At 29.2% G+C, this 16876-nt stretch overlaps 2 protein-coding genes across 2 annotated transcripts; both read right to left on the bottom strand.

Annotated features, from left to right (window-relative positions):
- Positions 1–201: 201 nt before the first annotated feature.
- Positions 202–2029, bottom strand: LOC110600462 (bidirectional sugar transporter SWEET10). The gene is made up of 6 exons (XM_021737330.2): positions 1899–2029; positions 1689–1725; positions 1379–1589; positions 1128–1289; positions 916–1035; positions 202–811 (listed from the first exon to the last, which is right to left on the bottom strand). The coding sequence occupies exons 1-6, from the start codon at positions 1939–1941 to the stop codon at positions 539–541; spliced, it is 846 nt and encodes a 281-aa protein (XP_021593022.1). The 5' UTR covers positions 1942–2029; the 3' UTR covers positions 202–538.
- A 12421-nt stretch (positions 2030–14450) lies between these two features.
- LOC110631146 (bidirectional sugar transporter SWEET10) lies at positions 14451–16292 on the bottom strand. Its single transcript, XM_021778875.2, has 6 exons — positions 16134–16292; positions 15986–16022; positions 15690–15900; positions 15427–15588; positions 15179–15298; positions 14451–15002 (listed from the first exon to the last, which is right to left on the bottom strand). Exons 1-6 carry the CDS (start codon positions 16174–16176, stop codon positions 14736–14738), a joined length of 840 nt encoding a protein of 279 aa, XP_021634567.1. The 5' UTR covers positions 16177–16292; the 3' UTR covers positions 14451–14735.
- Positions 16293–16876: the final 584 nt, after the last annotated feature.

Below are 16876 nucleotides of genomic sequence, written 5' to 3'. Positions count from 1 at the left end.
TACATACTTATGGACATAGATGCAATCAAAAGTGTTTTTCCCTTTGTTTAACCAAAAACACTAAAGAAACATTTGCTTTTGCAATTAAATAAAATATTAATATATTTTATTGTATGCTAAGAAAACATTATATTTTATAATTGTTATGAGTCATCACTTTATCATCACATTATATATATTGTCATAAGTAATAGCTTTATGAGTCAGAAAAATATGTCTTAATTATAAAAGTCCATCAACCTAATTGGCTAATGACAAGTACATAACATGATTAGCTATAAACAGTAGACTTCCCTTCTCTGCCTATTACACGGGCATGCCGTGGAGAACACCCACTGTATCGACTGTAAATCTAGCATAAAAATAATATCACATATATAACAAGGGTCATATGTAATCTTGATTATTATGAAGACCTTTTTTTTTTTTTTTTGGAGATACTAAATTATATAGAAATACAGGCTAGCTAGCTTTCTTTATTTAACTAGCTACAAGCTGAGATAATAAATTAATGGTCTATTAATTTGGTTGCTAAAACTTAAACTGTGTCCGAGAGATCTTTGTCTGGATTGATTTGCTTGGGCTGCTCCATGACATGATTACCTTGGACATTGTCATTGCTAATATTCTCGGGTGCAACCACTGCGCTGCTTATCTCGCTGCAAGCATTTGCACTCAGCTTTGCGACATCGATAACGTGTTCAGATATTTCATCAAGTGTTGGCTTCTCCAAGGTATTCTTGGGTTTTCTGTAGATCACATAGAGCAGCATTTGGAGTATACCAAATATGAACCCCAGTATATTTGGAATCTGTTAATGATGATGACCAATGTGAGAAAGAAAAGATAGACATATACAGCTAGAAGTGCATTTGAATAATAATAATAATAAAGAGAGAGATAGAATGAACTTACAGCAACGAAAACGTCTTTCTTTAGAAAACCATAGAAGAACCACATGATCGCACTCAATGTGAGAAAGAATGATAAAGCAAAAGGCATGTACTCGACGCTCTTCGTTTTTATAACTTTTCTCTGCAGAATACAATATAAATAAAATTAATTATATGTTGTTACTGAAACAACTATGAACAATCCAAGAGATGGATGGCATTTTATTTTCTCACCACAATCCCAAGAGGTGCAACGAAAACGCATAGAGCAAATACCATACAAATCCATCCCAAAACTTTGACACGTTCTTTGCCATGTGTTAGGAACATAGCTATGACAAATACGAGGCCGAACCCAAAAACATTGAACAGGAGGACAAGTTTCGTTGTGAGAATCTGCAGCAGATCATTGACATCAGTTGTAAGTAAGGACATCATAACTGTAATAAAATGAACATTAAGTAGCCACACCAGCACAGACATACCCTGTCCTTCTTGGAGGCATAAAAAAGGTAGATAACAATGTAGGCAGTTTCCATCAAAAAGGTGGCGGAGTTGATTGTGATGAGAAGTGTAGCATCATTCGCAAAAATTGCATAGAACAGCCACAGCATGGCGCTGAACAATGCAATCACATATGGGAGAGACTGAAACCCTTCACTTGTTTTCTTCTTGAATATTTTATAAAAAGTTGGCCTGTCATCGCATTACACATTAATAGCTGATTAGATTTAAAACAACAACATTAATACAGCATTTACAAGTAGTCTTGGAGAACAAAATTAGATCACTTACATAGGAGCAAGGCAGACCAGAAAGGAGATGATGTTACCTGTATAGATTCCATTGACAGAAAACAGAAAATAATGATATTAGAGAATATTATTTGTCCTCTTATAGAATATTATATATATATATATTGCGTAAGAGCAGTTCTCTAGTTCTGCATTATCATAGCTTCGAGACAACATTTAAACATAGGGTATAGCTAGAAGAGCATCCTACCTAGAAGACCGAAAGCAAACGCCATTGTGAAATGCAAGGCCATCTCTCCTGCTACAAAACAAATTTCTCAATAGAAACTCTGCCTATGTTTTGCAGTGGAACTACAGGTTGTGAACCATTATATAGCAAGCGGAACCCGAAGAAAAAGACATATGAAATTAATTAACTAATGTCAACTTACCGCATATTATATATATATATACATACTCAACATTATTGATTAAAAAAATTAACATTATAAATTAATTTGTTACACAGATTTAATCTGATAGTAAGTATATCTGAATAAATATGAGATTTGGTCTCAAATTCTATTTTCAAATCCCTAATTTCCATTTTAAAAAAAATATTAATTTATTTAGTGAGAAATTTACGCTATCTCTAAATATTAAATCTATATATATATCTAAAATATAGTAGAATTCACGGATATTTTAATATTTAATTAATTAATTATATAAATCAATTTTTTGAGTATAAAATTTTTTGCATGGCTTTTTCTTCCCCTTAACAAATAACAATATCAGAATAACGATAGCCTCTCTTAAGAAAAAGGAAGGAAGGAAGAAAATCCTGATTTTGTTTCCACGAGCAGTTAAACTCAACTTAAAAAAGAAAATAATACAATAATAGAGCAAATGATGGATTCCAAAAGGAAGCAGGTCGTCAATTGTAACATTATGTAGAAGACGACCTTTTTCCCACGATCATATCGTTTAAATATTTAATCGCCATTATTCAGTTTGTTGAATATCTCATACGAGAATCTTTGAACGCAAATATCATATATTGAAAACTAAAAAGAAAAAAAAAACACTTTCTAATAATTAATTTTGTATATTTTAAATTTAACGAAAAATATTGGGCATACTAATTTTTATTCTTAAAGAAAAAGTGACAGATATTTGACTTCCCTTTTTATTATTATTCATATAAAGATGACTATTAAGGTTTTCAATGTATTTACTTACTATTTTTTTTAGAGGATGAACAGTACTGATTAATTTAAATGTGCACTAAATGAACTTATTATAAGACAAAGCGTTTTTTTTTTTTTTTAATTTTAAAAATAATTAAAATAAAAAATTTGAATTCAAAATCAGTTATTAAAAAAGAAATGGAATCTCCTTTGCACATATGGCACCGTATCCCCTAACTGAGATTTGTCCAGCCCATATAATACCTTGCCACCCAGGAAGGCTTGTTGCTGCTTACTCTAAAAAGCAAGGAATATGAATTAAAAAATTAACTTTCCACGCTTATTGGGCTAAAAGAGCTATGTTAAATAATTTACTTTGGGTCATAAAGCTTAGGCCAACTGATCCCATTCATTTTTTTTACTAATTATTATTCTGCCCCGCCCCATCAAAAGTCCATTAGCAGAATAAGCAGCTTTAACGAAAAGAGTGGAGGACAAACAAAGCATAACATAGTATAGACTGAGATAGCAGCTGTAATTGCTTTAATTAATTTCTTTTTTATTGACAAATTTCACTATAACTATAACCATTGATTATGTAGGACCCACCATAAACAACGGTCAATATTTAAGGCAATAGTCTGACCATTGAATATGCTTAGTCTTTGAAGCCTCCCCCTCCTGTCCTTTGCATTTAGAGTAAACAACGGAATCATCAACAAATAAAAAAAAAATTGGGCGAGTGTGAAGGGCCATAACAAGAGACACGCAAGTTGGATATTCTCTGCGAATCTAATTTGCAAAAATATTAAATAAATATATGATGAATTATTTAATTAAATTTTATAATTTTATCTCTGTTTGTTCGGTGATGCAGTTAATTTAAGGGAGGGGATTTGGTTATTTATTTTTAATCAAGATTTGATGATCTTTAGATCAAGTAATAATGTTATTAAATCTACGGTGAGAGTTGGGTGAGGGAAATGGGCTTTGGATGCTGGGAAGCTACAAAGATCCTTTTTTTTTTTTTTTTTTATCTTACTTTCTTTCTATAATGTAAAGTTGCAACGGGAGAACGTAATTTAATTAGTAATTTTATATGTGAATTATGCAAATTATTAAAATATATGAACTAACTTAGACGTTTTACTAAATTTTAATAATTAAAATATAATTTATCCTAATTTAAATTTTTTTAATTAATTTTAAAATGTCAAACAATATTTATTAATGGTAGAAAAATCACACTTTTTTAATATAATAAAATTAAGTAATTCTTTTTATTATAAATTAAATTATATAATTTTATTTGAAAAATAAGTTAAATTACATAATAATTCTTTTTAATTATTCCTAAAATAATTTACCATTTTCTAATGCAACCGAAATTTTATTCAATATAATTTTTTTTAAGAAACGAAAAAATGATGGGCATACTTCTATGATGCATCCAATTATTAACTTGAGAATTTATCTAAAGAATAGGTAATATATATATATATATATATGGATTTGGTTTTTGATGGTTTTAGATTTTTTTTCTCAGGCCGATCTTCTTTACATGGAGAAGGTGTTCGTTTATTAACATCGATATATTGAAACTGCGCCACTACATTCGATTCGATTAGGGATGGCAACGAGTAGGGTACCCGCGAAATTGGGAGTACCCAAATCCGAACCCGATTATATATAAAATTTTCAAACCCGTCCCAAATCCATTTAGTGTTTTAATTTTACTATCCGTACCCATTCCAAATCCGTTTAGCAATACCCACATACTACCCGAACCCAATCAACCATTCTTCTCAGCAGTAGGATCAACCAGATTCAATGGTTTATGAGAATGACGCAATCTGATATTAGTGGAGTCACCACCTGATGGAACGATCAAGGGTGCCTCATTCCCAACAAGCCCATCAAAACTGATTTTTTTACAGTATTTGATTGTAATTTCAGCCAATTTTCCTTTTTCAAAACCATTTTAAGTGCCTGAAAAAAGAAAAGAGTATTTTTTCTTTCATGTTTCTAGCATAATTTCAGTATGTATTACTTTACTATTAAACTAGTAGTTCCGAAAATAGATAGCTACTGACTACAATAAGCATGTCAGCCAGAACCCCCAGTTTGCAGTATAATATTCAAAACAATATTGACAAATGCTAAGCATCCAAAAAAATCACAAGAGAATATGACAACAGCAAAAGAGAAGATGACAACAGCAAAAAGAAAGGTTAGGAAAACCCCTGACAAAAGATGCTCAAAAAATCAATCCATGAGACTAAATATATCAATGTGCCAAAAGATGTAAAGTTTATATGCATAACATTTAAACTGGAAAATACATTAATCTGGTAAGTGAAGAGTTGTCTCCGACTGGGAAGTGGGAGATATCGCCACACTGAAGAGAGAGAAGGAGATATCGCTGACCGAAGAGAGAGAAGATTTATCGTCAACTGGAGAGAGAAAGGAGACGTTGCCGGTGCTGACTGAGCTGCCGGCACTCTTCAAGTGAAGTGGGGGAGAGATGCGTTGACTGGGAAGTGGGAGATATCGCTGACTGGAGAGAGAGAAGGAGATATCGCTGACTGGGAAGAGGAAGCAGATGTCGCCGGTGCCGACTAAACTGTCGGCAGTCATCAATGAAGTGGGAGAGAGGCGTCGATTGGAAATTATGGGAAGGGAAGGGGGGAGAGAGGCGCCGAGAGAGAGAAGCTCGAGTAAAATGAGAAAATGAATTAGGGATAAGAAATTAGGGTTAGCATAGCTAAACGGGTTCGGGTAACGGGTATCCGATCACCTAATCTCAAATCCTACCCGAATCCGAAACGGGTAAAATTTTTCAAATCCGAATCCGTCCAAAATCATTTTGTAAATATCTAAATCCGTTCTAATAGGATTTGGGCGGATCGGATACCCGTGAAAATTCGCCCGCCTACCATCCCTACATTCGATGGCCAATGTTCCCGACGAATTCTATCACATTCCCTTTTTCGATGTGATGATCTGTCCTGTATGGAGATCCAACCTTCAGTTAATGGGTTGGGCTTTTTTGGTGGCCACTAGATTTAGTTGGTGATGAAGGTTTCACAGTGTATAAGAGTTTGGTGTCTACTTTTTACTTTTGTTTTATGGGTTATCTCACTTTTGAACTTGCATATCTCAATTTGCATGTTGATAATATATGATTGTTCTTATTCAATTAATTCAGTTACTTATTTTTTCTGTTTGAATTTCAAATTTGACGGAGACAGGAAAAGTAAACAGGTAAGTGGCATTCAGTTCAAAATAAAAAAATTAACAAAGGCGATAATAACGAGTAGTTTTAAAATTTTTTATTATTTTATTTCAATTCAATTTGATTTTAATAAAAAATTTAAAAAAAAAATCAAATCTAATCGATAATAATATATTATTTTTAATAATATAAAAATTATATCATAATTAAAATTAAAATATTTTAATTAAAATTTAAAATATTATAAATAAGAGATAAAAAATAAAAAATTTATTAAAAACCTCAATTAATCAAAATAAATTAAATTGAATCCTACTAATTTAATTTAATTTAATTTCTATTTAAAATCAATTTAATTTATTTTCATAAATACTAAAATCTTTAACTTTCAATTTATTTAATTTCACACTCGACACCTTGCGTTAAGAGGGCCGCTTCATTATACTTTTCGTTTTTGTTTTTCTCTGTGATTTCTTTATTTGATGGGTGAGAGCACTGCAAGTTTTGATAGCGATGAGTGATGCTAACGGGGTTGGAATTATTTCTGGACAGTTAAATTCTTAGATGGCACGTGGACTCTTTACGGATTTGAGCTTATAACGTCTATTGAGTTGGGTCAAGATTTACTTTTTGGACTTATATCTCCTTTTAGTTGGACCCATAAACTTTTAATACTATTATAGTTGCATAATAAAAAAAATAAATCTCATTTTTCTTATATTTATATAATGTTATTTATATTATACATTTCACAAATAATATTATAAAGTTTTGTTAATAACAAAAATATTAATTAATTAATTATAATTTTATTTTAAGCGCTAATTTGTATTTTTCTTAATAGTTTATATATAAGAGATATAAAAATATATATAATTTATTTTAAATTTTGAACAATCTGATTTATATATCTTATAATAATTTATCTTTTTCTAATGCAACTAAAATTTTATATAATAGAAATTCTATTGTTTCAAATTTAATAATGCCCTAAATCTTTAGTAAATATATAGAAATTCCATTGAATTTAAATAAAATTTATAAATTATCATTATACAGTAACAATATAATTTTCTTTTTCATATTTATAATATATATAAAAGTAGAAAGGGGAATTGTTCTTAATTTTTTTATCATTTACAATTAAATATTTTATTATTCAAATTAATTTATTTTAGATTTTATATAATTTTAAAATTCTAAATTCTGTAAATAAATGCTGTATATTTATATAGGAGTGTAAAGTTAATTATATATATACTAAAGTCCAAAACGTTTTTATTTTTTCAAATTTATATAATGCCCTTAATCTTTTATTTTATTTACCATACTATTATTTTTATTATTTAAATTATACTTAGAGTTTATATAGTTAAAAATTCTTAATCTACTTATTTTTTTATTATAATAAGGAATGAGTAAATTTATATTTAAATAAAATCAAAAGCATTAAAAAGTTAAAAGAAATTTGTTTTATAATATAATTATATTACAAGTTAAGAAGTAATCCATATATTACATTAAGAAGGCCCAAATGACAACCAACGGAAATTAAGCCCAACTAACTTAGCCAGTATCTGCACTTGTGGTTCAGGATACTCTTCATTATACTTTGCTACATTAAGAAGGAAGGAATTAAAGGAGTTTGAGAATTAAATTCTGTCTATTGATCCAAAATTTTTTTTTAAAAAAATGTGATACTTAACTCAATATTATTCAATAACAAGATAATACTTAAATAGAAGAGGATGATAATTAAAAGAGAAAAGGTGGAAATGGAGAAATGATGAATTTGAGATTTTACTCGCTCAATTGATTTCAGTCTCATTTTGCATTTGCCTCATTAATCATTAATTTTCCATTAACTTGTTATTAATTTCAAATTTAATTTTTTAGATTACCCATATCTTATCCTATCCAAACCCCAAGTTTCTCCCTAAATCATTATATTTAGGAGGAAAAAGAAAAGCAGTCATTAACGTATTTTTAAACACTTAGTGCCATGATCTCTCAATTGCTCAATAATAAAAAAATAATAATAATAATATTATAAGAAATTAATATTGCTTAAGTAATCACTGCTTTCCGTCTTCTGATAATGTCCAAAAAATTTAAAATAAATTAAAATTGGTATCGTAGAAATGGAACCCCATACACTTCAGATAGGGCGGCTTTGGGAGTGGAATCCTTAAAGAAAGCAACCCAATTTCCTATTAGTTTAAATTGAATTGAGATATATGATTGCCAATAATAATTAATCATTGACTGTAGAATCACTGAAATCAGCAATTGGTCCACATAATTTAGACTCATTCGAAAAATATGGGTAGAGTTGTCTCAACTTTCTTTAGTGGAAGCAACATAATCTAGATAGACTCCCAACTTGATGTGAGTTCAACAATGTCATGTGTGAATTGAGGTTACTCATCTCTGACTACTATCATCTTAACAGAATTAAAGGATGAAATTGTTTGAATCTGTTATTTGTTTTCTAAAAATAAAATAAATAAAAAAAAACACACTGTCTTAGATTTGGGAATCGGAAGATAAAGCTTCTTTATTGGATTCGGACAATTTGGTCATGGGGATTTTGCAGCACAGCAATTTACTTGGAAATGGCTAGAGATGCCAAGTGGATTATTGGGTTAAAACAGAGATTCTCTCAAGGCACTTTATCATAAATATATAAAAGGAATGTCGTGACTGATTAATTTTCTATTAAATATATTTTTAATGTTTTGACTTATCCATCAATTATTGTACTAAGAAAAAGTTGATGACTGAAAATTGAGTCTGGACAAGACTGTATATGTATATATGAATTTCAGATTCATAGCATGGCGTAATAGGGAAAAGTTTGCTAAATTCGAAATTTATATAAAATATATTTGTTTATTTCCAGTTAACCATGAATTAAGTCTAAACATGTAAGATTATAAATTATTGTTATTCAGCATGATCGAGTGACTAGCTATAGCTAGGTAGGGAGAGGATTATCTCCATCACTTTGCAAATAAAATGACAAAAAATAAACTATGCAAGTCATTAATTTCTTGTGTCATCCACAATATAAAGATACAAAAACTAGAAAGAGAGATAACACAGAGTAGATCTGCCTAATTGCTGAACTCATGATCCCTCTCTCGCAAATTCTCTCTTCTCCTGCTTTTATCAAAGCATTTTTACTTTTGTTTTATGTTGGGATAAATATCTACAAGACATCTCCAAAAGCTTACATATAATTAACGCATGCATCTCTCTCTCTCTATATATAAATAATAAAGGTTAGGTTTGCTTGTGATGACGAGAACGTGATGCCATTTTCTCTTTTGTGTATATATGGGTGCCCATTCACATGCATAAACGATATGTATGGGTCGTAAAGCGTAGACCTTTAACCTACCTTTTGTGCTTTGTGGAAGACAATGCATTATTTTTTTTTTTTTATCTATTTATCTGATTAATTCGGGTTTTAAATTTTATTTATTTATTTATTTTCTGAGATAAAGGTCATGCTGATGCTCCTTAATTAAAACAATTCGTAAAGCTATTTCCAATTGAAGAGAATGTTATCAGCTATTTAAAATAATTGGCTTCGGACTATGCACTAGTAATTTTACTTCAATCCATTTTTACCTCTCATTTAATCAATAATTAGGAAATTAAGTACAAAACAACTACATTGTAATAAAATATTTCTTTTTTTAAAAAGCAAAATTACGTATTGTATTAATAAAATTTTATCAAATAAAAATGAATATCATTCCAAATAGAGATAATTATGTATAATAGATTTTCTAGTCAAAATATAAGTAACTAGTAGTATTACGACGAACCCATCTAACAGAAATATCAGTTCTAGAGTCTAACAAAAATTTACAATCATTTAAAATCAAACTCCTGTATAAGATAATTTGGTAAATATGCTCATGTCTGTCTAAACTCTTACATAAGATAATTTGATAAAAATATTTTTCCTTTTTTCTCATCTATCGAGTATAAATTATTAAAATCTCCCGAATAAAACCACGGAAGAGAAGTTTTACGGGATAAAACTCGAATTAGATTTTAAGACTGACGTCGTTGTTGCAATTCCGAAAACTTATAATAACCAGTAAATTTCCATTGAATATTACATTCTGAAAACAACTGAATCAATAAAATTTGAATAAAAGCTAATTACTGAAACAGACACATGATTTTTCCACATTAACGAAAAGTCTTCTCCCAATCCTTATCTATTGACTGAGAAGCAATTATCAAAATGTAAAAAATTATAAAAAAATTTCATACGATAACTAAGAGTTTTTGTTTCTATTAAAAATAAAATGTTCGGCTTGTAACTAATAACCAAATCTTTCAACGTATTAACTGTTTAAGGATTGCCGAGTTCTCAACAATTTCAATATAGGACAATCATTGTTTTCGGTTATATCAACCTTTAATGGAATGAAACGCTTCACTGTTAGTCTATTAAAAATTAATATTCGCTTAGGTGTTGTTAAAGACATTTTGTTTAGAGAAATAAAAACAATATTATAATAAAATATTTTTTAAAATTTAAAATTATAAATTAATTTGATTGGTTGGGATAAGCAAATTTTAAATATGAGATAGTAATATATTAAATATTTAAGCCACTCACTGCCTTCAAATATATTCTTAATATTATCATTAGTGGCGAACCCATAATGTATTTATGTATATAAATTTAATTACTGAACTCTCTTTTTACTAGAATTTTAATAAACAAAATTAAATTGTTATGGAATTAGTCTTTTCATCACATGCATTTTTCAGAAAAAAAAAAAGAAAAAGAAAAAAGAAAAGGAAACGGCATCGATCACAAATGATGATATTAGTCGAAGTGGCAGCAAAACGACATGACAGCAAATAAATTAATTGCTGCAAATCTTATTGAATAGAAGGTTAAATTTAAAAAGTTAAAACGAACGCCACTAATTATTCAAAAAAATTAAGTCCATCTTATCTTGAGCGACTATTACCTTTAATTAAATTATAAGGCCACAATTAATAAATACAAAATACCGTTTGATGACCGCTAAATTTCTCCATTCCGGTCTGGAGTCAAATTCATGATATCAGTCCGTTACTTAGAGGCTCTCAAGTCTCTCTTATGATTCAGGCCCAACCCATCAGCCCGCTCTGCCTTGAGACCGGGCTCTATTCCGACTCCACAATCAGGCCGGCCCAACCTTTATGACCCAGCGATCAGATCCTTTCTAGGCCAAACTCTAATCCCATCTTTCATCCTAGCCCAGAGGAAGAAAGGCGACCAGCCCACTCGCCTGGTGGGCCCATCCGCACGCGCGTCTGAGAGAATCGGAGGCCGTTACGCATGGAACAGGAATTTAATTTCCTTGTACGTCCATATCAGCGTGGCAGGGACATGTGGCCCAATAATAGATAATTTATTATACGTCATTAGCGGATAAAAGGAAACAGATAAAGAGAAGAAATAGGCTCCTCTAAGTCTAAATTTTTTTCAGTTTTATAAAACCTTTGTAAAACCCTATTTTCTAAATCGCCGATCATCACCTTTCTTTTTAATTTCCATAATAAATTGGAAAATCTATAAACTAAATCAATGATAAGTTTCTAAAAAAAATAAATAAATAAAATAAACAAGAAGCTGAAAATAATTTGATTTTGATATGAAATAGTCCACGCGAAAGTAATGGAGTTTTGAGATTAGTGATGACGATGGTGGTGGACAAGGGGGTTGATACTAGCCATGCACTAATGCTTCATGCTAATCAAAACACTTGCTTTTAAAGGCTTTCGGGAAAAAATACAAAGAAAAAAGAGATATGCAACTTTAATTAGGCGTCACTAATGATCAGCAAAAATTAATGTGAAAGAAAATAAAAAAAAGAAGCACAGCTGCAGATTTGTGGGTCAATTGCTGATCTCATCTCTTCTTTTGTGTCTCTTATCTTTGGCCGAGTCCCCTCCCATAAATTCGCCACTTGGCCGATAAAAAAGATGCGACCATGATAACGTGCTATTTTCTCAAGTTTTGACATTCATATCACGTAACAACCTACACTAATTTATTATCAATATGTTATCTTCCTCTCTTTTTCCTCAATCATGCACTCCGGTCGCACAATCATCATTATTTACATTTTCTTCTCTTAAAAATTATAAAATAAAACTTTAAAATTATCCATATAAAATAATAAATTAATTATAAATCACCACATCATTCATATATTTATTAAAATTTTTATTAATAATTAATATAATATCGATATTTTTAAAATTATTTTATTATATCATCTCATCTCATCTCATCTCATTTATCTGATCGTTTTGTGTGGTGGTTATTTTTAGTTCATTATAAAAATAAATCTCTTCTCCAACTTTCCAATAGGTTACGTTAATCACATGACAAGAATTACTCCATCACCATGTCTTTCTCTCCGATTGGACAATTGAATATATATCCTCTCTTATTCTACAATATCATTTCAATACCGCTATGCAATAGATTAAGTGTCATAAATCCAACCTCAATTATATTATTATTATTATTATTTTAAAAAAAGATGGAAATACTTGCGGCACTAATTCAGGAAATAACGCAGTAATAAGGGGATTTAATTATTTGACGTCTTAATATTGTAAAAGGAGAAAAAAAACAAAAGTGCATACATTATTAATCAAAACTTTTAAAAAAGACAAAAGGTGTTCGGATTTTTTGTATTCATGTCGAGTCCATTGAACTTCAATTATAGAATGAAATTTCATTCTTCCAAGAGATTTGCTGGTATTAATATTTTATTTTATTTTTAAACTTTATATTTAAATAAAATTTTTATATTCGGTTTTATTTAAAAAGTAATGAAAATAAAAGATTATAAATATATTAAAATTTCATTTCAAAAAATATATATATCAAAATTCAACCATGTACTATAATTATTTATTAAATTAATAATTAATTATTTTTTTTAAAGCAAAACTACTTATTGTATTAATAAAATTCTATCAGAAAATATCATTTTTTCTAAATAGAGAGACGATTATATCTGATAGATTCTCTAGCCAAAGTATAAACAGAATAGCATTATTACGAATCCGTATAACAGAAATATCAGTTATAGAGTTTAAAAAAAATTTACAATCATTCAAAATTAAATTCTTGCATAAAATCATTTGGCAAAAATACTCATCAAGTGGCAGTTTAAACTCTTGTATAAGATAATTTGACAAAAATATTCATTTTTTTTTCATTTTTCGAGTATAAATCATTAAAATCTCTCAAACGCATAAATTATTAAAATTTTTCGAACAAAGTCATAGAAAAGAGTTTTTACGATATAAAGCCTTCCGAATAGAAGTGAAATAATTAATTTTAAATTTTATTATATTAAATTTAGGTTAGAAGTACATGCTTGCCCCTAACTTTTGCACTAGAAATCACTTTATACAGCTTTACCTTTTAGTTGTATATCATTTGATATTTAAACTTTATAAATAAAAATAAAATTATTTAATTTATGTGATCGATAAATGCACAAGCATGATTTTCATGCATTTTGACTTCTCATCGTACTTTTATAAATTTTAGAAATATAATATATAATTTATTTTATTTTATAAGTTTAGAGATTTAAGTATTTATATAATTTTTTTATAAAATTTAAGTGTTAAATAAGATATAACAAAAAAATAGGATTAATGATGTTTCAGGTAAAGATACTGGAGTCAAATGATCAAAATTAAATTTATATTATATATATATATATATTAAATTTATGCTTTATGTAATTAATTATGATTTATAATGTTAGTATTAAATAATTAATATATTAAACACATATAATTAAAGTATTTAATCTACTCGCGTCTAAAATTAATTATATATCTAATTTATCATTAATTAATCGTTAATGAATAGTTATTAATTTTTTAAAATTGATTATTTAAATAAACTGGTTATAAAATTAAATTATATGCAACAGTACTAGTTATTTAAATTTGCCTTTTGGAAAATAAATGTCAATATTGCATTTAGAACTAAAAAAAAGAGATTTTTATATATTTTCATATAGAAGGTTGTCATGGCTCATTAAACAATTATTTATGTTAAGAAAAATTTATATAAATCAATCTAAATTTATATTTTTATGTGTTTTAAATTGAATTCATTTAATTTTTTTTTAAATTTTATATTTATATAAAAGGATCATATTTTGTTAAAAAAAAATGGGGTGAGGGAAGCTGTTTACTCATTGACTATGGATTGGGTTAATTTGAGTTTAAATTGCAAATTTTAATTAAATTAATTTGATCATTTATGATTTTTAAGCGTGACTTTGATTATAAATTTAAATCTTTAATTTTTAAATTAAATAAATAAATATTAATGTAACAAAATAACTCAAACAAACATTTTATTTATTCAAAAAAAAAAACGTATTACATAAAGTTTGAAATATGTTAATTATATATAAACGTACTAAAGAGAAATTATTATTATATACAATCGTTACATATCTAATAATTAGATAATAACTATTGATTATAATAACTTTCCTGTAGATTTTAATATAATCAATAGTTAAAATCTAACTGTCGTGCATATAACGATCATATGGTAAAATTTTATGTTCTAGAGAGGTATTTGGCATGCATGAGTACATGGCAGGCTCACTCAAACAACTACATCCAATTCCAGGTTGGTTTTCTCGGTCTCTTCCTTAATTTTTTGATCTCCGACATTGTTTCCATTATCGTTCAGCTGTGGAACCGCAACTGTGTTAATCTCGGAGCAGATTGCACTGAGCTTTGCAACGTCAACGATGTGATCAGACAATTCGCTAAGTTTTGGCTCCTCAGCAGGTAATTTCTTGGGGTTCCTGTAGATCAAATAAAGCACCATCTGGGCTATACCAAAGAGAAAGCCCAATGTATTTGGAATCTGTTCATGACAAGAAAAGGAAACATGAATTCTAAGTGGAAGTTAATCAAAAGGAAAGAAAATAGTTTCTTGTTAATAATTGAAGGAAAAGAAACAATTTTTTTAAAAGAAAAAGTTGGCAGAATAAAGAAAGATGCACTTAATGCATGTAAAATAATGAATGCATAGTAACTTACAGCAACATAAAGGTCTTTCTTTAGAAAACCATAGAAAAACCACATGACTGCAGTCAGGGTTAGGAAGAATGATAAAGAAAAAGGCATGAACTCGACACTCTTGGTCTTTATCACTTTTCTCTGCAAAACAAAGTGAAGAAAAGACAAAACAAAAGGAAAAAAAAATGAATAATTTTCATAGCCGAAAGAACTGCCAAATTGAAAAATGGCAAAAAAAAAAAGTTAAAATTCTGGAGTGGCATTCTCACCATGATACCCATAGGTGCGACAAATACACATAAAGCAAATATCATACAAATCCATCCAAGAACATCAACTCGTTGTCGGCCATGGGTGAGGAAGAGAGTAAAGATGGAAATCATTCCGAACCCAAAAACATTGAAGAAGAGGAGAAGTTTTATAGTGAACATCTGCAACAAAATTGGTAGCATCTCAATATCTCCATGCATGAGATAAATTAATATATCCACTCTAAAAAGCTTCTTAAATCTGGGAAACTAGAGTTACAGACCCTGTCCTTCTTCGTTGCGTAGATAATGTACACAGTAATGTAGCCAATCTCCATGAAGAATGTGAAGGAGTTGATGGTGACGAGAAGGGTAGAATTGCCGTCAAAAAGTGCATAGAACAACCACAGCATAGCACTAAATAGTGCAATCACATATGGAATAGACTGGAATCCTTCGCTTGTTTTTTTCTTGCAGATTTGGTAAAAAGTTGGCCTGTCATATTATTTCTTAACTATATGAGGAAGCGCGTACGTAAGCTGGTAAAACTAGAGACTAAATTTTGCAGGAAAACACTTACAGAGGAGCAAGGCAAACCATGGCGGAGATGATGTTAGCTACACATTTGAGCAAAAAAGAAGACAAGAAACAAAGTGAGTTTAGCTATTGAATGGAAAACAATCAGAGAAACAAAGCAAAAAGGAGATGGGGACTTTATAAATTTGTACCCATAACACCAAAAATGAAGTCCCATGTCAAGTGCAAGGCCATCTCGAAATCTCTGTAGCTAATTCTTGCTACTCTTTGGCTCTCAAGCAGCTGATTTCTCAAGGGAAATTCTAGCGGTGTTATGCAGGGAACGATTGGCAAGAAGCATTTATATAGGGGAGGAATCAAGCCAACAGAATCAGGTCAAGTTGCATGCATAATTGAAGTGATAAAATATGCAGACGTAACATTTTATCTCTTTTTTTTAAAAAAATAAAATAAAATAATGTTATTTTGGTATTTTAGCAAGAAAAGCATTATTAAATTTGAGAATGGAAGTCTAACCTGGCTTACTCCATTAGCTAAAGAAATATCATTTATTTAATAAACTCAAATTTAAATTCTTTTTTATTCTCTTTAAAGAAAATTAAGAAATTAAAAAAAAAAACCTACAACCGGCGCTGCCCTGAGAGTAGGCCTTTACAACCCACCTATCCTAACGAAGCTGTCGATGAAAAAAACCCCTCCAAAGACAATAAGGTCCAGCAGAAAAAAATATCATCATCATCTCCGTCATCAAAACTTTGGACAAGACAAAACCAAACACGAAAAACCCTTCAAAATATCAGCAACAGAAAGAAAAATCAAGCATCAGTACTGCTGCAGCTAAACAATATATACTTGTTATAGTTGTAAATTTATTTTTATGATTTTAATTATGAACTTGAATTTTTAAATTGAGTGATTTCTAATGCAATATGAG

Source organism: Manihot esculenta, chromosome 14, assembly GCF_001659605.2.
Source record: "Manihot esculenta cultivar AM560-2 chromosome 14, M.esculenta_v8, whole genome shotgun sequence".
Lineage (NCBI taxonomy): Eukaryota > Viridiplantae > Streptophyta > Magnoliopsida > Malpighiales > Euphorbiaceae > Manihot > Manihot esculenta.
The sequence above is the reverse complement of the archived record's forward strand: the minus strand, read 5'-3'. Positions and strand labels throughout refer to the sequence as shown.